This window comes from Macrotis lagotis, chromosome 4 (assembly GCF_037893015.1).
Source record: "Macrotis lagotis isolate mMagLag1 chromosome 4, bilby.v1.9.chrom.fasta, whole genome shotgun sequence".
NCBI classification, from domain to species: Eukaryota; Metazoa; Chordata; class Mammalia; order Peramelemorphia; family Peramelidae; genus Macrotis; species Macrotis lagotis.
The window spans coordinates 268,250,153-268,274,557 of NC_133661.1; the positions used below are offsets into that span (position 1 = coordinate 268,250,153).

Sequence of the window (24,405 nt, forward strand, 5' to 3'; positions counted from 1 at the left end):
TCAGACTATCTCAAATAAATTACGGATAACAAGTCAAGAATAAGTTTTAGCAAAAGTGGAGAGAATGGAGGTGAAAAGGTGAAATATGGAAAAGGGTGGGGGGAAATCCAGTGACAAACATTACAGAATGGAAAAATGGAAAATGCCAAATGTATTTTATTTATTCCCTGGTCAGCTTCCACAGGTCTTATATTCAAACCATTACAGAAAATATTCTGCAATTTTAGGATATGCTGATGACAGTGAAGAAAAAAGAATTCAAATGTCTTTTATGTCATTCATTCCCTTGGCTGATTTTACAGTCACCAGGAACTTTTAATCTGATATTAGATGTAATTAAAGAAATTTCATAAGTTTCTATTATGGGTTTGAGTTGATTAATGATTTCCTTGTCTGGAGTTTTGATGTTAAAACCCATCATCTTCATAACAGATTCTCTAAAATCTAAGAGCTACAAGAGGGAAAAGTCACACACACAAAAGAAAAGAAAAATGGCATCAGTGGCACAGGATTTTAGATATTCATTTAAGATAACTCCACAAGACAGACACATTTTTATGAACAATGGTAATATAGAACATCAAACCAGCTTTTCAACAAGTTCCTCAAAAATGTTCTTTTCTGGTATTAAGTCTCCTTAAAATGATATTGCATATATATATATATATATATATATATATATATATATATATATTTCTTAATATCTAATTCAAAATTCATTAGGCATCTTTACTCTGTGACCAATAGTAGAATTTTTGCTATAGTTAATATAGTCTCTCCCCAAAGTCTTATGGCAGTTTTAAATTTTAATAATAAAAATAATATCAAAAGACTCATCTTTTAAAATGATATTTTTTCCTAGTTACATATAAGGGCCATTTTTTACATTCATTTTTAAAAATTTGAATTCCAAACTTTACCCACTCCCTTATTCCCTTACCTCTTCCCTCCCTGAGATGATAAGCAACTTGATATATATGTTCATATATGTTCAATGAGGCAAAACATATTACCATATTAGTAATGTTGTAAATAAAAACGCAGACCCAAAGGGGAAAAAAACATGAAAAAAAGAAGGTGGAAAATAGTATGCTTTGATCTGCATTCAGATTCCATAAAGTTCAAAAAAAGAAAGAAATATTCAGGGCTGGCTAGGTGGCACAGTGAATAGACCACCAGCCTTGCAGTCAGGAGTACCTGGGTTCAAATCCAACCTCAGACACTTAATAATTATCTACCCATGTGGCCTTGGACAAGCCACTTAACCCCATTGCCTTGAAAAACCAAAAAAAAAATAAACAAAAATACAGATTCCATAAAGTTCTTTCTCTGGAGGTAAATAGCATTTTTTCATCGCAAGTCCTTTGGCACTGTCTTGCATTGCAGTGCTGAGAATAAGTTGCAAAATCTCAAAGCTATTCAGACTTTTGGAACCCCTGTATAGAACCTCCTCATGGAGTTGACAATCTAGAAATAGCTATATGAAAAGCAAACAATTGAATTCTACTCCTTCGCCAAGTTTTGTTGAGTCTAGCCTTAAAATGTGTTTTGCATCCTCTTCTCTATATTCATTCAACCACTAACCTCATCATCTCCAATACTGTAAGAGTGTCTTAATTAGTTTCCTAGCTTCCATTTGTTCCCTCTTCCAATCTATCACAAAATAAGTCTTCCTAAGGCTATCACTATCTCTATCACACTTTTTCTCAAAAATCGTCAAGGTCCTTTTTGCATCTTTCTTACAAGACCCCTTCTCTAACAAAACCCATTTGTTTACACACTCCCCCTTCAAATTAACCTTATATTTTATCATACGTCTACAATGCTATGCCCCCTGTTGTTCAGTCATTTTTTTCATGTCCAACTCTTCATGACACCATCTTGGATTTCCATTTGCTACTCCAGCTTATTTTACAGATAAGGAATTGAGACAAACTGGCTTAAGTGACTTGCTCAGCTAGCTAATAAGTATGTGGGGCCAGATTTGAGCTCAGGAGATAAATCCTGACTTCAGGCTCAGAACTCTCTCAGGCACCTAGCTGCCTTATATCCTCCTAGTAAGATGCAGTGTGACCATATAGAGTAGTTGATTAATGTTTGTTGAATTGAATAATACTAGGCATAATGAGTGCATAGGAAGAATACTGAGTATCATGAGATTTTTAAATATAAAATGGACTTAATTTCATTGCTTTTTTGTTTATTCAAGTAAAAACTATTGGTACAGACTATTGTCAGTAGATGTCTAATGAATATTGAATTAGATATTAAGGAATATATCTGAAGATACAACATTTTGTGGAGACTTTTTAAAACTAAGAAAGAATACTTTTTTAGTAAACCGTCATATGAGAGATAAAGAATCCTTGAAAAATAAAGATTTCCACAGAAACTGAATGAGACTATAATTCCATAAGCAAAAAATATGAGAAACTGATTATTAATCACAATGCTAAATTGTGACTAATTCTTTAGACATTCCTTTTATAGAAAGGTTCTTGTTAGAAAGTGTGTGTGGAGGGGAAGTAACTGTTTTCCTCATTTTACTACTTTTTCAAGTGTTCTTTTTACTGTATATAGCTCATTAGTAACAGCTTTTAGCATCTGATAGACCCTTTCTTTGTCCTCTCTGGCTTCTGGCTCAGTGTAGTTTAATGTTGTTTTCAAATTGGTCACCTTTTTAGAAGTCTTCTCTTTAATTGTTTCAACCATTTGTAAATATTTCCCGAGTTTGTCAATGGTTTTGTCCTGAAGGGTAGGAAGAGAACGATTATTATTCTGGCATTAATATTTAAAAAGCAAATAAAAAGGGGGAAGGGAACAAATATTTCTTAGTATTTACTAAGAGCAAGGCTCTGAGCTAAGTACTTTACAAAAATCATCTCATTTGGAAATGCAAATTAAAACAACTATGAGGAACCACCTCACAATCAAATTGACTAAAATGACAAAATGGGAAAATGATAAATGTTTGAAGGGAAAAATCAGTTTACCCATTTTATAAGATCATTTCAAATACTAACCATCCAAGGCCTGATTGACTGATCCATGAACTCTACTGATTATCGGCAGCTGTAATTCCAGGAACTAGCCATTCCAGGAGCTGTTTATCCTTGAAAGAAGTTGGCTACCTCCTTCAGGATAAACGATTTAATTAAGAATATGCCGTTTACGAGTACATGGCCTTCAGCAGGTCACACAATCTACAGATGGTTTTTTAAATTTATTACTGAATACTGGAACTTAGCCCAAGCCTTGGCTTTATGCCTTCTTTGTCCTCTAATGTATAAAAATCACTTTCGGGTTAAAAAACACTGAAGCCTCACCCATGGAGCTGACGAGTTGCCTGGGATTCTCCCCTTCGGGTCTCACGCTGGATTGATCTGGGGCTTCCCCAGCATTGACTTTGAGAGACGGTGTTCCCCCGAAGTGGTGATGTTTTCTTTTTCTTTTTCCTCTATCTTAATAATTATTGTAATAGTTTTAATACTCTGTGTAATTTTGTATTGTTTGTGTCAATGTCGTTCGTCTTATTGTCCTATTCCTTGTTTAGTTTAATAAATCCCTATTAAAATTTGTTGCATGAGAGTGTCATTTTGTGGGAGCAGATCCACACACTTAAAATCACAATACAATGTTGGAGAAGTTGTGGGAAGATTAGGATATTAATGCCCTGTTGGTGGAGTTGTAAACTAATCCATTCATTCCAAAGAGCAATATGGAACTATGGGCAAAGAACAATAAAATAGATCATAATGACACCTCTCTCCTATCTTGAGTGGTGTGCCATTTTGTAAAGCTCTCTCTCTCTCTCTCTCTCTCTCTCTCTCTCTCTCTCTCTCTCTCTCTGTTTTTGCAAGGCAATGGGGTTAAGTGGCTTTCCCAAGGCCACACAGTTACCTTCTCCCAAAAGATCAGATTAATTCCTGTGGTGGCACAGAAGAAATTCTAAGGTTCCAAATTATAGTAAGGAACCTGTCAGCTACTTTTTCTTCACTTGGAAAAGATAACTCATTGTCACTGGGCAATTGCTCAGTTTTCGACCAAACCAGTTCATGAGAAACATGACAGGAGTAAAAATATAGAATAAAACTATTAGCTCTCCATTAATTCAGCTTGAGTAGAATATTCTTACCTTCTTCACTAAAACCTCTGGGGAATCATCTTGCCCTTCCATATCAAGATTCATAAAAGAGGCTAATTTGTGTATGGCATCAACCAACTTTTTTTCCAAAGCAGCTGCTTTTTCTTTTGCCTTTTCTCTTTCAATAAGCTGTACTCTGTGGATGATATTAACAAGTCTTAATCTTATACATTTCTTACATGCTAAGTAGAATAAGTTTTTTCTTTAAAGTAGAACTTTCCATGAGAAAAATGTGGATTCTTTGCTATCTAAGTAGTTGTGAAATTAACCATTTGTGAGGAGAAGCTAGGAATAGCACAAGAAATGCCAAGAAAAATAATAAGGTTTCTACCTTAAGGCATGGCTGTCTTGTCTTTAAAAACCTATTGCCCAGAGTCTATTCTGCAAGAACTTCTATTGGTCATTTTCTTTCCCATTTAAACTGACAGACTTCTAAAGGAATAGTAATCTGACATATAGACACAGAGACTACTTGAGCACTTGGTGAAAAAAAAGGTGAATAATGACTCACTTTGTACATTTTTTAAGGTTTTTACAAGGCAATGGGGGTTAAACAACTTTCCCAAGGCCACACAGCTAGGAAATTATTAAGTGCCTTAGGCAAGATTTAAACTCAGGCACTCCTGACTCCAGGGATGGTGGTCTAGCCACTGCACCACCTAGCCACCCCTCTATTTTTTTTAATTTAGAATTTGTATAGAAGCCTTCTCTATGCCACATAGAGGAACTTTCCAGTTCCAGACATTGTACTAGGCAAAAGTTAAGCTGTTAGAAAATGTGGTTTACCTTCTAGAGATGATCTGCCAAATAGGGGGTCATTCTAATGATTGTTGCCTTTAATCAGTCCTTTGCTACTCTCTTTTCACAATATCTGGACGACCAGAAAGAGTCGTCATTTTCTCCCACGAACTGATCCTTAAATTTATATTGATCTCTTGATTCTAGTTTGGTACCCAAATCAATTTTAAGTTCCTAAGTATTTTCTCTTCTAAAACAGTGTGGGAAATGGGAGTCTCAGAGGAATAATCAGACTGGTGGATGGTGGGACATTACCACCATATAATTAGAAATAGAAAGCTGAAACAATTCAAGTAACTGACTTGGACAGAATCATTTCTAGACTTCCTCCTCCTTAGCCTTACTGTGATTGTAATTCCTGGGTTTTCCTCAGGTATTTCTGTTATAAGTAACCTGGTCTGAAATCTGCTCCCTAACATACATGCATACATACATACATACACACCAAGAAAAGGATAGTGGTACTTTTTTTCCTAACAGCCTAGCCCAGGGTACAGTTTCAAATCTTTCATCTCTAATACTCATCAAGAAATGGAATAATCATTTTACACAATGCTGAATCCAAAAGCATGCATAATTTGACCTAATTTAAACACTATGATTAGTGATGATGTTTTATTCTTGAAAAATACCATGACATCAGGGAGGTGATGCTCTGACAAGTATATGAATTGGATGTGAATGAGGGAGTGCTGTGCTAAGTTACTGGCCTCACTTTTTCCTCTAGAACCTTTGGGGGATTCAGTGGCTGGATATGGATGTGGACAAATGAAGATGGCCCTGGATGTGAGACAATAAGGGTTATGTGGACTTGTCCACCACTAGTAAGTATCAAGTGTCCAAGGTCTGATAGGAATTCAGTTCCTCCTGACTCCAGGGCTGATGATGAAATGTCTGTAGAATTGCAGCATTTTTTAGAGAACTCTTAGACTTTAGGAGTTCAATCTCTTCTATTACAGGTGAGGAAACTGAGTCTCAGGGAGTTAAAGTGACTTGCCTAAGGTCATCAAGCAAGTCAGTAGTGGGACCAAGAGCCAAGTCTCCTCCATCCTGTCAGTTTATTTTTCACCAAATCACCCAATGTGGATACCAATTAGAAAACACACCCTACCTTAGATGGCTTTCAAGTTCTACCACTCTTTCACTTAAGTCCCAGTTGCCTTTTTCAAGGTTCTGAATATTGATATTTTTCAAAGACTTTATTCTGGAGCCTGAAGCATTGATTTTCTCTAGATCCCTGATATGATCTTTCCAGGTCAGATTCTGGGAGGACTGTCTGATATAATTTTCTTTGTACTTTTCTAGTTCAAATTTCATCTCTTTCAATGAGGATTCTTTCATGAGAAGCCTGTTTTGAAGATTCTTTACCTATTTAGGAAGAGAAAAATATAAAGATGGTATTAACCTTCACACTAGAAATCTTTAAATAACCCTTAATTAGAACTTTTAAAAATTAATGACTAGAAAGGGGATATTGATTTTTATAAACTAAATTGATACCTCCCTTTATTAAAAAAAAAAGTTAATCATATTTTAAAAATAAAATCATGCCAACCAATGAGATACAAATTCATGAGTGAAATTATTCATGTTAACACTTCTACTATCTATTTCTACTTACTATTGACTAAAAAGCTCTCAAAATTAAAGCTTTAATTAACTGAACCATGGAATCTCAAAGTTGGGAAGTTCATATCTAGTTCAATCTATACTGGACCATGATTTCTTTTCTCCAACTTCTCCTTCAAGTCATCGTCCAGCCTCAGTTTAAAGACCTTCTTTAAGTTTATCATACTTTTCGCTAACTCTACTTATTAAGAATTTGTTCTATATTTTTATATTAATGCTTTTTATATAAATGTAATTTTATATTAACATGAAGCCCAAATCTCCCAATCTGTCACTTCTACCCATGGCTCCAATTTTTTCCTTTTAGGGGCCAAGCAGAACAAGTCTAATCCAATGGTCACTCTTCAAAGGCTTGAAGAGAATAATCATTTCCTCTATTCCCCTCCTCCAAGTCACTTCCTTGTATAGCATGATCTTACCATCCTGATTGCCATCATCTAGAGGTACCTCAACCTCATCCATTCATTCTTAAATGTGTCATCTTGGATTAAATATAATACTCCCAATTTGAACTGAACGTGACTCTGTCCTTCTGGACTCTCCTAATGGATCCTACAAAAACTCTGATCTTTTAGGCTGTGATCACATATGATAGGGCATGCAAAATATATAGTTCCAAATTTTAAGGGCATTTCCTTCTGTAATAGACAGGAAAGAAAAGGGCATATGTGCTTTTTTGCCCTAATAATAATTAAGATACTATTTATATTCTGCTTAATTTGTGACTGTGCTAAACACTTTATAGTTATTATCTCATTTGATGCTCACAAAACCCTGGGAAGCAGTTCAGTGTTGACAACTCTTTGAGACTGGGGTTTTCTTGGGAAAGACACTGGAGTAGTTTACCATTTCTTTCACCAGTGGATCAAGGCAAACAGTGCCTTGCCCTGGGTCACACAGTTAATGAGTGTCTGAGGTCAGGCTTGAACTCAGGTCTTCCTGACTCCACACCATTGCTCTATTCACTGAATCATCTAGCTGTCTCTTTCTCACTGGTAGGATGACTTAATTCCAAGGTATTAGGTGCAGCTTATTCAAAATAAATGGAAATAATAGAGCAAAGGAATCTATGTAGCAGACATTCCCTAATCCCTGGGTTGTTCTAGAATAGTATATACCATTTAAATTTGATGACACAAAGTATCTATCATCTGAGGCAAAGTACTTCCCCACCCCACTCCAAGAAGTTCTCATTTTTTTCTTTCTCCTCTCCCTTTCAATTTTTCCTCTTGTTTCCTCTCCCTATCCTGTGTCTCAGGACAGCCAGTGGTATCTTTTGAAACATTACTTCATCACATTAGAATTTATGGACTCCAATTCTAGAAGATTTAAGTGCCATTTAACACTAATTTTCTAAGTGGTGCTATTGTTGAGTCATATTTCCATCTTGTTACAACTGTGTGTGAGCCTATTTGGGGATTTCTTAGCAAAGATTGTGGTTCGTCATTTCCTTTTCCACTCTTTTTACAGATGAGAAACTGAAGTAAATAGAGGAAAGAAAAGGGAAGGGAAAAGGAAAAGAGAAGGGGAAAGAAAAAGGAAGAGGAAAAGGAAAGGAAAGGAATGGAAGAAACCAAAAAAAAGGAAATGATTTGAAAGTAAAAGGAAAGGGAAAGAAAAGGAAAGGAGAAAGGAAAGGGAAAGGAAAGAGAAGGAAGAAAGGAAGAAACTCACAAAACAGTACTTATGAGCTTCTTAAGGGTCCAAAAAGGAAAGAAGAAGTAATGACATTGTCTAGATCAAATCCCTTCTCAGGAATTTGAGGAAGGATATTTTCCATCTCAAAAAAAGTTCTTCTCTTGACTATTAGTGTCCAGTTATAGATATGGCAGAAAAATGAGGATGAAAAACAGGGAATATGTTTCAAGAGATATCTAATCCAATCTAGGAAGTGCTTCATTCAATATCACAGACAGCTAGTTCTTTAGCTATACCTTGATTTGAAAATTCTAGAAAAGATTCCATTACCACAATGAGGGAAGTTAATATATATCTAGGAGATTATCACTGAGATTCTTTTTCTTTTTGCCAGAACTCTGAGTTCATTGGTATAAGGAACTCACAGCAAGAAATCTCTTCTTTCAATGAAGATCAATACCTTCTTTTCCTGTTCAGTCTTAGAGAGGGACACCCAAGGTCACACGACTGGTTGCTTTCGAAGTAGGGACGACACAGGGATCTTTTTTTTTTTACTTTATGGCCAAGAAATCAATCAAAAAGTATTTACTAAGAACCAGGCTCTTGGTTATGGATACAAAGATTAAAGAAATCCCTAAATATAGTGAGTTTACATCCATGTACACTATATCATGATCTCTATCTATAGAGAAAAGAATATTGATAGTAGATTTACATGACTTCCATAATGGAAACTTACAGTATAAATTAAGCCAGTCATGCTATGGCCTGCTATGGTCCCAAGTTATGGATTTACTTTCATTCTGGGTAAAGATGACTATGAGCTTTGAACCCAACAATTAAGGAAATAGTCACCTTCCTAAATCTGAGATGACTGGGCTCATGTTCATCATTATTAATCAGCCCTGAAATTCCTTTACCTCTCTCCTCAGACCCACCTTTCTTTTCTTTCCTTTCCTTTCTTTTCTCTTTCCCTTTCCCTCTTTCTCTTGCTCAATAAATGTTATTTTTCCTTTCTTTCTTAAAAAATATGATTTAGTATTTTCAGAGATAAGTACCCCAACCTCTCCCAATTAATTTCTTCTTCTATGGCTACCCCCATCACACCTGTCCTTTTTAGATTTGGTTTCTAATCTCACCCTACAGTAAATAGCAAAGAATGTCCCTTCCTACTGCACTGTCCTCTCCTCCAATAGCCCCTGGTACAAGATTCACCAAGTTCAATATGAATGACATTAATAGATCTTGAGAGTTGGTCATCTTGAAAGTAATAGGTTATCAGAACTCATCCCTGGGGAAAATTTTGAAATCTCTGCTTCCTTGTGTCTGAGCAAATGAAGAAAGTCCTCTAAATGAAGGAAAATTGAGCTACCACTGCATTTAGTTGGCTCTTAACTATGAAACTTTAATCTAATTTTTCAGTTCAAATTACTTTATTAGACTGAGTGTGATCTTGAGAACTAGTAAAAGAGGAGAAAGACAAATTTGCTTTTACTTGACATTGTAAAAGAACATTTGCTATATAACCAGAAAAAGGTCAGGAACATTTTGTTACTGCAAGAAATTGCATCAATTACAAGCATTGTAATGCCCAACAGGAAAAATGAGCTAAGGACTAGGTTCTTTGAGCTACAGATTTTTTTCTTTAGATGTATTCGGGGAAAGAAAAAGGAGGATATCTTATTTCATCTTAAGAAGTCTAGTAGAGAGGGGCAGGGACAATATGGGGACAAAAGCAGATTTTGTCTTAGGTGCTCTCATAAATTTTCGAAACTAAGGACTTTAACCAAATCTTCGAGAGACAGAACCCACAGAGGGGCCCAGTGAGGCAGTTCTCCTACTCAAGGTAACCTGGCAAAGAGCTGAAAGGTTCTGCTCCCCGGGGATGGAGGGGAGGCCTGCCAGAGGGGTGGCCTGCCAGAGCAAAAGAACTTCAGTCTTCCGGAGGCAGGCCCAGTGCGCTGGGAGCCAAGGCTGGGGGGGGGGGTTTCCTGACCTATGCCCCAGGGAACACTGGGCACAAATTGGGGGAACAGCTGGGGGGGGGAACTCTCCCAGAGCAAGCATTTGAAGCCCAGCCCTCAGGGCACACAGCAAGCAGAGTGGCCACCACAGCCCAGATCCAGGAAACAGAAGCAGGCAGAGCTGGTAAGCAGGAGCCCCCAGGCCATGAGCCCATTGGACCTAGGGAGGGGAGTGAAGAGATAGAGACTGCAGAGCTCTGTCCCTGGAACAGGACTCTGGGGCTCTGAACACATTCAGATCTTGATCACAGTCTAGGCCCCACCATCGAACAGCAAGGGCCCCTTCCACCTCAGCGCTGTAGTAGAGCGGGGTGCTTATGGTCATTCACAGACCAAGGGGGAGGACAGAGCCTCACAGACTGAATGTCCCAAAAGCTCAGGAAGCACCCCCAAAACAGCCTTAGGCTGGAAAAATGAGCAAGCAGAGAAAAAAGAGGAACACCATTGAGAAATACACTATCTATAATCCCAAGAAGGATCAAAATACTCAGTCTGAAGATGAGGAAGCACAAGCTCCTGCATCTGACAACTCCAAGAGAAACAGAAGTTGGGCTCAGGCTATGACAGAGCTCAAAGAAGACTTTGAAAATCAAATGAGGGAGTTAGAAGAAAAACTGAGAAAAGAAATGAGAGAGATGCAGGAAAAATGTGAAAGTGAAGTCAGCAGCTTAGTCAAGGAAATCCAAAAAGAAATGCTGAAGAAAATAGCATGCTAAAAACCAGCTTAGGTCAAATGGATAAAACAGTTCAAAAAGTTATTGAGGAGAAGAATGCTTTTAAAAGCAAAATTGGCCAGATGGAAAAAGAGATAAGAAAACTCTCTGAGGAAAACTAATCCTTCAGACAAAGAATAGAACTCAGGGAGATTGATGAATTTAGGAGAAATCAGGACTCATTGCTTCAAAACCATAAAAATGTAAAATTAGAAGAAAATGTGAAACATCTCATTGAAAAAAACAACTGATATCGAATACAGATTGAGGAAAGATAATTTAAAAATTATTGGAATACCTGAAAATCATGATCAGGAAAAGAGCATTGACATCATTTTCAAAGAATTACTACAGGAAAATTGCCCTGATATCCTAGAAGCAGAGGGCAAAATAGAAATGGAGAGAATCCACCCATCCCCTTGAGAAAGAAATCCCAAAAAACCAAACCCTAGGAATATTATAGCCAAGTTCGAGAACTCCCAAGTCAAAGAGAAAATATTACAAGCAGCCAGAAGGCCACAATTCAAATATCTTGGAGCTGCAGTCAGAATCACACAGGACTTAGCAGCAGCTACATTGGAAGCTCGTAGTGGGGAAGGCTAGGTGGTGCAGTGGATAAAGCACCAGCTCTGGAGTCAGGAGTACCTGGGTTCAAATCCCCTCTCAAACACTTAATAATGACCTAGCCATGTGGCCTTGGGCAAGCCACTTAACCCCATTTGCCTTGCAAAAAAAAAAAACCTAAAAAAAAAGATGTGATCCACTCGCAACAGAGTTGTTGGTGTTGGAATAAAGACTGAAGCACATTATTATTATTATTATTATCATTATTATTATTTGGGGGGTGCAGGGCAAATGGTGCTAGGTGGCCTGTCTGGGGCCAAATAGCTGGGTGACCATTGGGTGTCTGAGGCCAGATTAGGACCTGGGTGCTCCTGGCTCAAGAGCCAATGCTCTATCCACCACACAGCCACGCCTACTATTATTACTATTATTACTATTTTATTTTATTTTATTTTGGGTCTTTTTTTTCTTTTTTTCTTTTTTTTTTTGGTTTTTGCAGGGCAGTGGGGTTGGGGTGGCTTGCGTGTCACACGGCTGACTGATTGTTGGGTGTATGGGGCTGGATATGGGTTCAGGTGCTCCTGGCTCCAGGGCCAGTGCTCTGTCCATTGTTGCAACCTGGCCATACCTACAATTATTACTATTATTTTTTTCATTTTAATTTTTTTCTCCCCTTTATCGCTCAAGCAAGTCTATATTTTTTGGGGGAGGGAGTATTTTGTTTACTCTTAAACAAGAACATTTTATTAATGCATAATCAGAAAAACTTGAAAAAAATATGAACTGATGCTAAGTGAAGTGAGAAGAAGCAAGAGAGCATTGTACACATTGCTGCTATTATAGTAACATTGTGTAGTGACCACTTATGATATAGTTAGCTCTTTTTAGCAATACAGTGATCACAGTCAATTTGCTTTTTTTAGGTTTTTGCAAGGCAAACGGGGTTAAGTAGCTTGCCCAAGGCCACACAGCTAGGTAATTATTAAGTGTCTGAGACCGGATTTGAATCCAGGTACTCTTGACTCCAGGGCCGGTGCTTTATCCACTGCCACCTAGCCGCCCCTGATCACACACAATTCTAAAAGACATGATATAACAAGACTAATATAGAAACAGGTTGAATACAATTGTACATGTATAACCTGTATCAGATTATTGGTTGACAAGGGGAGAAGGGAGAGAAGGAAGAGAGAAGAAAAACATGGAAGCCAAAAGCTTATGCAAAGACAAATGTTGGAAACTATCTTGGCATGTTATTGGAAAAAATAAAATAACACTAAAAAAAGATTTGTGAAGGAAAATGCCATCCATATTCAGAGAACAAAAACTATGGAGTCCAAATACTTATTAAAGATACTATTTTCAAATATTTCAATTTGTTTTTTACTTTGTATGGTTTTCCTTTTGTTCTGATTGTTCTTTCATAGCATGACTAATATGGAAATATGTGTAACATGATTGTGCATGGATTACCTATATCAGATTACTTCCCATGTTAGGGTGGGGAGGGAAAAAACTTTACAAAAATGAATGTTGAAAACTATCTTTTCTTAAATTTGGAAAAATATTTTTTTTTAAAAAAAGAGAGAGAGACCTTTGAGATAAGTCCAAATTCATCATTTTGCTTATAAGGAAACTGAGGCTCTTTTTGTATTCCCAGCACTTAACACTATGCCAAATATATAGGTGTTTAATCAATGTTGACTGCTCCATTGATTTGCCCAAGATTATACAACTCATCAGCTCCTCAAGGTTTCTTTCTTTTGTTGTCAATCATAAATGTTCCTGAAATGTCCTGCATATTAGCTGGCACTTAAGTGGCAATTAAATTTATTTCCAAAAAGATATTCAATTAGTACATTTATGTCAGGATTGCAATGTTGGGGTAGAGGAGGTTTTGTTGTGACTTTTTGACCAATATGGAATTAACTTGAGAGAAAATCAATGTGAATTATGCAGTATTTTTAAGTTACTCACAGAAGCTCAATCTCTTTGGTGGACCTGCTTTAATAAATAGATAAGTATGATTTTGTAATTAGCATATTAATTCTTATATAAATGTGCCTTAAAGTACATCAGAGCACATGAAAACTGTACTAGTAATTTTATCAATCCCATTCCCTATAATCTCCTCCACAGATACATAATTATGTTGTTTAATAATTCCTTTCTTCGAAGACAATACAAAGGTAAACATCCCAACTCATGTCCAAATTAAGACAAATCCTAAAATAAACATGACCCATACTGCTAATGTTTACTATTAATTCTCCCTCTTATCAGAGTTATAAATCAAAAGGATTAATATCATGATTTCCAGAAATTGCCATCAATGATTTAAAAAGAGATATTTTGCATGTAACAATCACTTTTGTCTTATATAACGGGTCCATTGTACTTAATGTCCTTTTTCTTTTCTTTTTTTGGTTTTTTCAAGACTTGCCCAAGGTCCCACAGATAGGTAATTATTAAGTGTCGAAGGCTGGATTTGAACTCAGGTCCTCCTGACTTCAGGGTCAGTGCTGTGTCCACTGGACCACCTAGTTGTCCAATTATTGTCCTTTTTCAAGTTATATTTAAATGGAATAGGATAAATTAATACAATGAAACAATATAATCAATTATTAACTATCCAAGCTAATAGCATAATATTTTTAAAGGTAAATAGCATAAAGATACAAAGAGAATTACTTATTATTACTGATTTTGGATTGGTGAGAAGGGAAAACTGGGATCACATGAATGTGCCTGGCAAGATGAGATCCTAGGAAAAGGTGGCAAATAATATCTCAAGAATTTGCCATCTGGTTGACAGCTGAAAGTGGCAGCAATAGTAGCTAACATTATGTATAGCATTTAAGGTTTACAAAGAGTTTTACTATGTTATCTCATTTGATCTTCCCAACAACCCTGTGAAGTAAGTAGTATTATTACCTCCATTTTATAGACTAAGAAATTGAAACAGAGAAAAGATTAAGAACCTTGCCTTAGGTCACACAGCTAGATAAGTGTCTAAGGCAAGATTTAAATTCAGATCTCCCTGGAAACAGACCAAAAAGAAAAATGGCCAAATATACTTTTAAGGTATTAAAGTATTTCCATGAATACCTGTATATTGTAGACGTTGGTTACTTTATTCATCATCATTCTTTTGAGTCTCACAAAGATGCGTTAAAACTTTTAAAATTGTAAAAGAAAAAATAAAAAGGGCAGCTAGGTGGCGCAGTGGATAGAGCACTGGCCCTGGAGACAGGAATAACTGAGTTCAAAACTGCCCTCAGACACTTAATAATTACCTAGCTGTGTGGCCTTGGGCAAGCCACTTAACCCCATTTGCCTTGCAAGAACCTAAAAACAAAACAAACAAAAAAAAATAAAAAGGGCAGCTAGGTGGCGCAGTGGATAGAGCACTGGCCCTGGAGACAGGAATAACTGAGTTCAAAACTGCCCTCAGACACTTAATAATTACCTAGCTGTGTGGCCTTGGGAAAGCCACTTAACCGCATTGCCTTGCCAAAATAAAATAAAAAAAATAATAAAAACTTTTAAGATTAATTTTTAATTTATTATCATCTTTTCCTATCCTCATTGAACATTTCCTAGTAGCAACTATAAAAAAAAGAAAAAAGAAAGCATTTCCATCAAACAAATAATCTTATCAACCAGGTCTGAAAAATTGTACCCCCATAGTCCTCCACCCCCTGCAAAGAATTTGGAAAGGAAGGACATTTTCTCAATTTTTATTTGAGGATCAACTGGGTCATGGTAATTACACAACATTCAATTTTATTGTTCTTTGTTTATGTTGTTCTAAGTCATCATGTACACTATTTTCCTAAATATGTTTCCTTTATATTGTAACAGTTCATTTAAGTCTTCCCATGTGGATATAAAATCTTCATATTTGTTGTTTCTTTGTAATCTATTGAACAATTCTCCAAATGTCAGATATCTACTTTATTTTTGGCTCCATATTACCATAAAAAGTTCCACAATGCATATTTTGACATTTATCGTTTTTGTTTGGTCTTGTTCTAACATGTAGCTATTGAATTGATGTTATCTCAGACAAAGTTTAAAAAGATCAAGGTCTCCTACTGCATCTGGTGCCACCTCCAGTCCTGACCTATGTCTTGCTCCCTGATCTGTGATGACACTGGAGTTAAGGACTTTGCATAGCTCTGCCTCACTTAAACCCAATTCACTAGCAAGTCAAGAAATCCTGATGTCATTGGTCTTCTTCAAAGGAATGAAGGATGAACAACAACAGCATCAACAAGCAATCAGTCATGTCTGACTCCTCAAGACTCCATCTGGAATTTTCCTGGGAAATATACTGGAATAGTTTGCCATTTCCTTCTCCAATTCATTTTACAGATGAAGCAAATAGGGTTGTGACACAGAGTTACACAGTTACTAAATATTTGAGGCCAGATTTGAACTAGGGGAAGATGAGTTTTCCTCTAGGTTCAGAACTCTAAGGAATAGGAGTAAGGTTTTAGACTGTGTTGATCTCAAAGGTCTCTTTTTTAATTAAATATTTTTTCCAATGATATATAAACACATTCATTTTGGATGTCTTGTTAAAATTAGCCTCAAGCACTTATTATTTGAACTCTAAGCCATGCAATCCATCCACTGCACCACATCACTGCTTTTTTCTGTCTTTGATCTCCTTGCAATATGAGCCCAGGTATCAGATTAGATTTTTGTAAATTGAACTTAATAATTAATTTCAACTCCCCCCCTCTTTCTATAACAGGAAACAAGAGGCACAATATTTCCTAGAAAAGCTTCTTTGTTGTTTTTTCTATCTGTTGATATTACTATTTCACCTAATAAAGCATTCACTTATACAAGTAGATGTTTGATATATAGTTAAAATTTAGAAGTATTCATCCTTTCCAGTTCATGGGATTATCTCAAACTCAGTAGGTTATTTTGCTCAGGTTGGTGAGGAGAGACAGCCTAATATGATTGATTAGTGCTGGGTATGGGGTCAGAAAGTTAGTTCAATTGACATCTCTAACACACACCAATTGTGACATCGTGAGTCAGTCACCTTAGTTTCCTAATGTTTCAAAGGGTATTATAGTATTTACATTATAAAGTTGTAGTAGGCCTATAGAATGTTCCATTCAGGATATTCCAAGAGTCTTAGTGCAGATTTAGACCTTAAAGACTTTGAAACACCTAAAAAAATTAAAGCTCTACATAATTGTCAGGTGTTTTTATTTGGTTCATGCCTGCCAAGAAGCTGCTTGTTCCTTTTTCAGGATATGTCATTCTACCTGAAGACCACTTCACCAACAGCATAGGACAAAAAATTGTTAGGAAATTGTAATCAGCTTGTTTTTCTTCCACATTTATTGAGGAATAATTTTCCCTGAAAATTCTGTTTGTAAATAATCCACACACCTCTGTTTGAAGAGTCTTGTTTTTCACCAGCAGGCCTGCAAAGTCAGTATGAACTGAATTAGCTCCCCTTTTGAAGTACAGCATACGGTTTGGAGAAGGGCCTGCTTCAAGGGGTGGGTCTAAAGGAGACTGAAAAGAGAAATAGCAAGTATGTGAGCCTTTAATACCAGCCTTATGGATAGAACTAAAATTTTACTATCCCACAATAGTTATTCAAATATTCCCTGTTAACGAAGCACACATTATTAAGGATCTCTCACAAAAAACAATCCTTACATCACTACCTGAGAAACAAGATTGAATTGTACAAGTAATTGTTTGCTTGTTGCCTCCCACATTAGGATGTGAGCTCCTTGAGGGTAAGGACCTGTCTTTTGCCTTTCTTTAAGTTCCACATGTAAAGCATAGTGACTGACACAACATTAGCACAATGAATTCTGGTCAATTTGACTTACACATAAATGTGTCTACCCAGATAGATGTATGGAGCAGAGGGACCATGAAATTTTATGTAAAAGCCCTGAGAACAATTTGCCTAACTTCCAATATAAGTTTTACAATGACTATAAGCCACAGTGGGTCACCTAAAGAATATTTCTTATTATGTTGGAACTAGAGAGAAAATATTTAATTCCAGAGGATTATAGGATTTGAAACTAGGGAGGACTCTGGGGGTGGAGTAGAATGAGAGAATGGTTGAAAAGACTGAGGCCCAGAGATATTTAATTGGAAATTTATCCAAATCATAGTTCATGATTATTATTACTAACATTGTTATGACCTAGGTTTGCATTTGTGTGCCAACTTGCTAAGATATATTTTTTCCTTTATTACAAGGTTGCACACTATTGTCAAATAAAGGGAAGAGCAATTTCTAAACTGTGAATTATAGTACCTTTTTCTTAAGGCAAAGTTAATGAAACTAATATACAAGGAAAAACTATTCTACTATCATTCAAATAATCATTGGATAAAGATAAATTTATCACATGGTACTTGGTGCGAGAAAAATATCAATCCTCAAGTATATTTCCCTAAAGTTATCAGTTTTCAAGTTTTAAAATTGTAATGGCCAATATTGTAGTAGAGAACAGATAATCAATTATTCCTGTCAGAGAGGTTGAGCATCACAAAATCGGGGTATATATATTAGGTTGCAGTTATTATTTATTTTTCTTAAATATTTATAATAAATCAATCTGAAATACTTTCTAGAGACTCTTTGCTGCATTCTGATATGGGTTATTCCAGGTTCTTAGAAAATCCAGTGCTATTTTATATTGCTGCTGCTGCTGCTGTTGTTGGGACTGAGTCATGTCCAACACTATTTGACCTCATGGATTTTGTCTTTGGAGTTTTCTTGGTAAAAACACCAGAGTGGTTTGCCACTTCCTTCTCCAGTATGTTCCTGGCATCAATGGGACAGCATTTGTGACATTCATTTAAGACAACCCCACAAGACAGACATGAGACACTTTTTTATGAACAATGGTAACATAGAACATCAAACCAGCTTTTAAAGAAGTTCCTCAAAAAGTGTTCTTTTCGGGTATTAGGTCTCCCTAAAATGATATTGCATATATATATATATATATATATATATATATATATATATATATATATATATATATATTTCTTAATATCTAATTCAAAATTCATTAGGCAACTTTATTCTATACAAAATAGTAGAATTTTTACTATAGTAAATATAGTCTCTCCCAAAAGTCTTATGGCAGTTTTAAGTTTCAATAATAAAAATAATATAAAAAGACTCGTCTTTTAAAATGACATTTTTTCCCAGTTACATATAAGGGAGACATTTTACATTCATTTTTAAAAATTTGACTTCCAAATTTTACCCACTCCCATCTTCCCTCACTTCTTCCCTTCCTGATATGATAAGCAACTTGATATATATGTTCATATATGTTCAATGAGGCAAAACATATTACCATATTAGTAATGTTGTAAATAAAAACGCAGACCCAAAGGGGAAAAAAACATGAAAAAAAGAACGTGGAAAATAGTATGCTTTGATCTGCATTCAGATTCCATAAAGTTCTTTCTCTGGAGGTAAATAGTATTTTTTCATCGCAAGTCCTTTGGCATTGTCTTGCATTGCAATGCTGAGAATAAGTTGCAAAATCTCAAAGCTATTCATACTTTTGGAACCCCTGTATAGAACCTCCTCATGGAGTTGACAATCTAGAAATAGCTATATGAAAAGCAAACAATTGAATTCTACTCCTTCGCCAAGTTTTGTTGAGTCTAGCCTCAAAATTTGTTTTGCATCCTCTTGTCTATATTCATTCAACCACTAACCTCATCATCTCCAATACTGTAAGAGTGTCTTAATTAGTTTCCTAGCTTCCATTTGTTCCCTCTTCCAATCTATCTTTGACATAGTTCACAAAATAAGTCTTCCTAAGGCTATCACTATCTCTATCACTCTTTTTCTCAAAAATCTTCAAGTTCCTTTTTTGCATCTCTCTTACAAAACCCTTTCCTCCAACAAATCCCATTTGTTAATGCAACACTCCCCCATCAAATTACCTTATATTTGCTCATCTATCTACAATGCTATGCCCCACTTTTGTTCAGTCATTTTAGTCATGTTCAACTCTTCATGACACCATCTTGGATTTCCATTTGCTACTCCAGTTTATTTTACAGATAAGGAATTGAGACAAAGAGGCTTAAGTGACTTGCTCAGCTAGCTAATAAGTATCTGGGGCCAGATTTGAGCTCAGGAGATAAGTCCTGACTTCAGGCTCAGAACTCTCTCTGCCACCTAGCTGCCTTATATCCTCCTAGTAAAATGCAGTGTGACCATAGAGAGTAGTTGATTAATGTTTGTTGAATTAAATAATGCTAGGCATAATGAGTGCATAGGAAGAGTACTGAGTATCATGAAATATTTTAATGGACTTAATTTCATTGCTTTTGTATTTATTCAAGTAAAAACTATTGGTACAGACTATTGTCAGTAGATGTCTAATAAATATTGAATTAGATATTAAGTAATATATCTGAAGATACAACATTTTGTGGAGACTTTTCAAAACTGAGAAAGAACCGTCATATGAGAGATAAAGAATCCTTGAAAAATAAAGATTTCCACAGTAATTGAATGAGACTATAATTCCCTAAGCAACTAATCCTTTAGACATTCCTTTTATAGAAAGGTTCTTGTTAGAAAGTAGGGGAGAAAGGTATCTGTTTTCCTTGTTTTACTACTTCAAGTGTTCTTTTTACTGTATATAGCTTATTAGTAACAGATTTCAGCATCTGATAGACCCTTTCTTTGTCCTCTCCAGCTTCTGCCTCAGTGTAGTTTAATGTTGTTTTCAAATTGGTCACCTTTGTAGAAGTCTTCTCTTTAATTGTTTCAATCTTTTGTAAATATTTCCCGAGTTTGTCAATGGTTTTGTCCTGAAGGGTAGGAAGAGAACGATTATTATTCTGGCATTAATATTTAAAAAGAAAATAAAAAGGGGGAGGGAAAAATATTTCTTAGTATTTACTAAGAGCAAGGCTCTGAGCTAAGTACTTTACAAAAATCATCTCATTTGGAAATGCAAATTAAAACAGCTATGAGGAACCACCTCACAATCAAATTGACTAAAATGACAAAAAGGGAAAATGATCAATGTGGGAGAAGTTGTGGGAAGATTAGGACATTAATGCCCTGTAGGTGGAGATGTAAACTAATCCATTCATTCTGAAGAGCAACATGGAACTATGCCCAAAGAACAATAAAACTGATCATAATGGTCGCTCTCTCCTATTGAGAGGTGTGCCATTTTGTAAAGCTCTCTCTCTCTCTCTCTCTCTCTCTCTCTCTCTCTCTCTCTCTCTCTCTCGCAAGGCAATGGGGTTAAGTGGTTTGCCCAAGGCCACACAGCAAGGTAATTATTAAGTATTTGAGGCTCAATTTGAACTCCTGAACTCCTGTCTCCAGGACTGGTGATCTATCTACTGTGCCATCTAGTTGCCCCAAGTTATCTTAATGAAAAAGACCATTTTAATCACTGCAGACTAAGTATTCATGATCCATTTATAACAATTTGGGGGCTCACCCTCAATATTAATGTAAATCTCTTTATCTGATATTTTCCAGGAAGAACATATGAAAAGAATGCAGGCAAATGGCTTGATTTCAACTCCACTTTCTTAGTGTTCTCTGCTGGGGAAATATCTCAAGGTATTCCTGGGAAGATTGGCCTGGAGTTGAGAGTGATTAAAATGTCTTGGGGTAGAAATGACATAAAGGAGTGATTGCAAGGGTGGCATCAGTGGCCAGAACCACCCTGGAATGGCTGAGAAGTCCTCCGGGTGGGAGATTTATACTGAAGGAGAGGCCAGAGAATAAAAGGGTGCCCTGAAGGAGGGCCATTTGGGTTCCCTCTCCAGGAATTTCCCTGAAATCTTAAACGGGGAAGGCTGCCTCCACACTTGAGGAGCAAGGGAGCCACTGGCTGGTAGCTGGAAGCCAAGGAAGGAAGCAGATTGGATCCAAATGCTGTGTGAGTGATTTCCAATGTTCCAGAGGGAGTATATGTATTTGTTCTTTGTCCTGTCTTATGTATTTGTCTGTGTTAGGTATTTCTGGGTCTGGGGAATCCATCTAAGTTTTAAACTGGGAGAGCTGTTTCAGAAGTTAGGGCAGGATGAAGTAAGTCTGCATTGTCCCCCTCTGAAGCTCAGCCCATCCCTCACTGACGTCGTAGCTATGCTGGTACATTGAGTTAAAGAGAAAAAAACTGTGGTTTTTGGACAGTTTAGAAGAGACAATTAACTTTTTTTTTTTAGGTTTTGGAAAGGCAAATGGGGTTAAGTGGCTTGCCCAAGGCCACACAGCTAGGTAATTATTAAGTGTTTGATACGGGATTTGGAGACAATTAACTTTTAAGGGAAAGATTGAGAAGTTATATTAGGGAAGATTTATTATTCTTATGACTGTCAGGGACAAATTCCATATTTTCTCCCTGTGTAGGGGGAAGGGGGTGGTAGACTAAAGGCAAGGCAGTCTTGATCCCATCTGCAATCTTGCTAAGACCTGAACTCTAAACTAAATCTGGCTGAGGTGTGACTCACTCAGCCATGGGGGTGGGCAAGAGAAATCATGTACTGAAGCCTTAAAAGGAAAGAGACACCACCACAGGCAAGATATGTGATTGGGAAAGGAAGAAAATATAAAATCCATGGGATAGGAGTCACATTTATAGAAGGGACATCATATTTAATGAATGTCTCTGCTCTGGTTATATGGCCTAAGAGTGATGACTGTCACCATCTTTCTGAACTGGAGTTTTGGTCATCACGGTGAGGGTTTAAAAGAAGGTTATTATTTTTGTTACATTCTGACAAAATTTGTACAGAATGGGAGGAATTAAATAATAAACTACATTGATGAAGTGCTTTCGGATTTTAAACTGTATTGAAACATCTTTGTGTTAAATGAAAGGGGTATTAGGTTAACTAAGAAGAAAATATTTGTAAGTATGTGTGTATGAATGTATATATATATATACATACATAACACTAAGAAGAAAACCTATGTTATCAGGCATATTTACTGATTTCTTTGGGGGCAAAACTCTAGTTCCTTTTAATGCTAAGCGTAATGCTAACAATTAACATTTTTATTTTGGATGGAGTTTTTGGAATGTGAATGCTGGATTCTCTCTATAAAGTACTTGAAAGCTTTTATCAAACTAAAGTGTTAGAAGCTTAGTTTTAATTGCATTGAGGTTTTAAATGCATCATACCTATGAGATTGGATCCTTAGAGGATCTGGGAAAAGTGGTCTAGAAGAGAAAAGTATAAAGATAGAATGGTAAACATTTTGCTCTTCTTCTAAGGGAAATGAGATGCTTAAATAAGAATTTTATGTTTGATGTAAATTAACAATGTATGTTCAATTTTAAAGAAATTAAGAATGTGAACTTTTCTCTTGGTAACTACATACAGCTGATGTTGGGGCTCTGAACAAACAGCAATTGTGTAGTCCCACTGTCAGATAATGTATTGATTAGTAAGGTGTATTTCTCAGTTATGTCATGTTCTTTTGTAATTGCAAAGGGATTATATATGCAATATTTTGTTAGCCCTTGTGAATATATGATATTTAAATACTGCATTGTTTTGACTTGGGATTAACATGGGATTGTCCTTCAAGGGCAATAAGGAAAATATAAAAAATTACTACCCCTTCTGGGATAGATCTGTGGGTTCATGAATAATGTACTAATGGAAGGATTGCTTGTACAAGGCAGTAATTTGTGTGGTATTCTTACTTTTGTTTTACTATATTGGAAATAATAATACATATTGCAAATTTAAAGTCACCTAAAATGTTCTAATGCTTTTAAAGAATTCTAAAAAGTAATTTTGTTTGTTAGGGCCCAGGTTGGTGGTATAGTGAATAGAGCATTGGTCCTAGAGACAGGGGGGCCTGAGTTCAAATTAGACCTCAGACACTTAATGATTACCTGGCTGTGTGACCTTGGGCAAATCATTTAACCCCACTTATCTTGCCAAAACAAAAATAGTAATTTGCATGTTAAGGATGGCTAGTAGCTAAACAAGTTTATGTATAGAAGTTTCTAGCTATACATTCCAAAACTGGTAGTTTGCTTTGAAGTAAAAGCACCTATGTAATATGAGAAAGATAAATACAAGAAAGATAATTTGAGCTTTTGTGACAATATTCAGCTTAGGCAATCTCCTGGTCAACAAAGGCATTTATTTGCTGTAAAATACAACAGGCTAGAAGGAGGGTTCTCTAACCTAGAGGAATTTGATAGTGCATCTTTTTGTAGAGGTAGAGTAAATATGATTTCAGACAAAGGGCTGCCTCTAATAAGCGGCGGTAGAAAATGAGGCCTGTAGGACCATTCATAGTTAGAATACCAGGTTTTAGGAAAGACCCACGAAGAACACTCAGAGCTTTAGGGAGAGGTTTCATTGACGGGGACCCCATTAAGGCTATAATTGGAATTTGTGAATTGTATTCACTGGAAGTTATAATTGGGTAAAACAATTATTTTAGATCACAGGACTTTTAAATAATTTTCTCTTTTTATGTCAGATACCAGGATGGTCAGTAAAAGGAAATGCTACTGGGTCAATGTCATGTTCTTGGAGTCAAGGAAGCCAATGGGCTAAAGATGCCAGAGATAGGTAGTCAAAGGGACATCTTCTCAGTATAGCCTGAGATTGGACCCTATTGACTTGATTTTCCCAAAATGACATTTGGATAATATCTTACCTGGAAGAATAAGTCAGACCTAAGGCATTCAAATACCCACATGACCTCTGCCTGGAAACTGACATTCAATACTTACATCTATAAAGGAAGTTTCCTTTAAAGTCCTGAATCTTTATAAAGTTACTAAGCAAATAAGAAAAAAGAAGTTTTAGGTGAATAGGCTCTAACAGCCAGAGATAGGTTAGCTGTGTGCTCTGACCCCTG

The 24,405-nt window shown here is 36.2% G+C and overlaps 1 protein-coding gene across 1 annotated transcript in view; it reads right to left on the reverse strand.

Moving 5' to 3' along the window:
* Positions 1-274: 274 nt before the first annotated feature.
* LOC141522917 (uncharacterized) overlaps positions 275-24,405 on the reverse strand; it is a 44,826-nt gene continuing 20,695 nt past the window's right edge. Inside the window, exons 7-12 of the mRNA XM_074236280.1 lie at positions 20,289-20,360; positions 16,929-17,057; positions 6,054-6,310; positions 4,136-4,280; positions 2,572-2,748; positions 275-451 (exon numbers count right to left, since the gene is read on the reverse strand). Of these exons, the coding sequence (XP_074092381.1) occupies positions 275-451; positions 2,572-2,748; positions 4,136-4,280; positions 6,054-6,310; positions 16,929-17,057; positions 20,289-20,360 (957 nt within the window). The remainder of the gene's footprint in view (positions 452-2,571; positions 2,749-4,135; positions 4,281-6,053; positions 6,311-16,928; positions 17,058-20,288; positions 20,361-24,405) is intronic.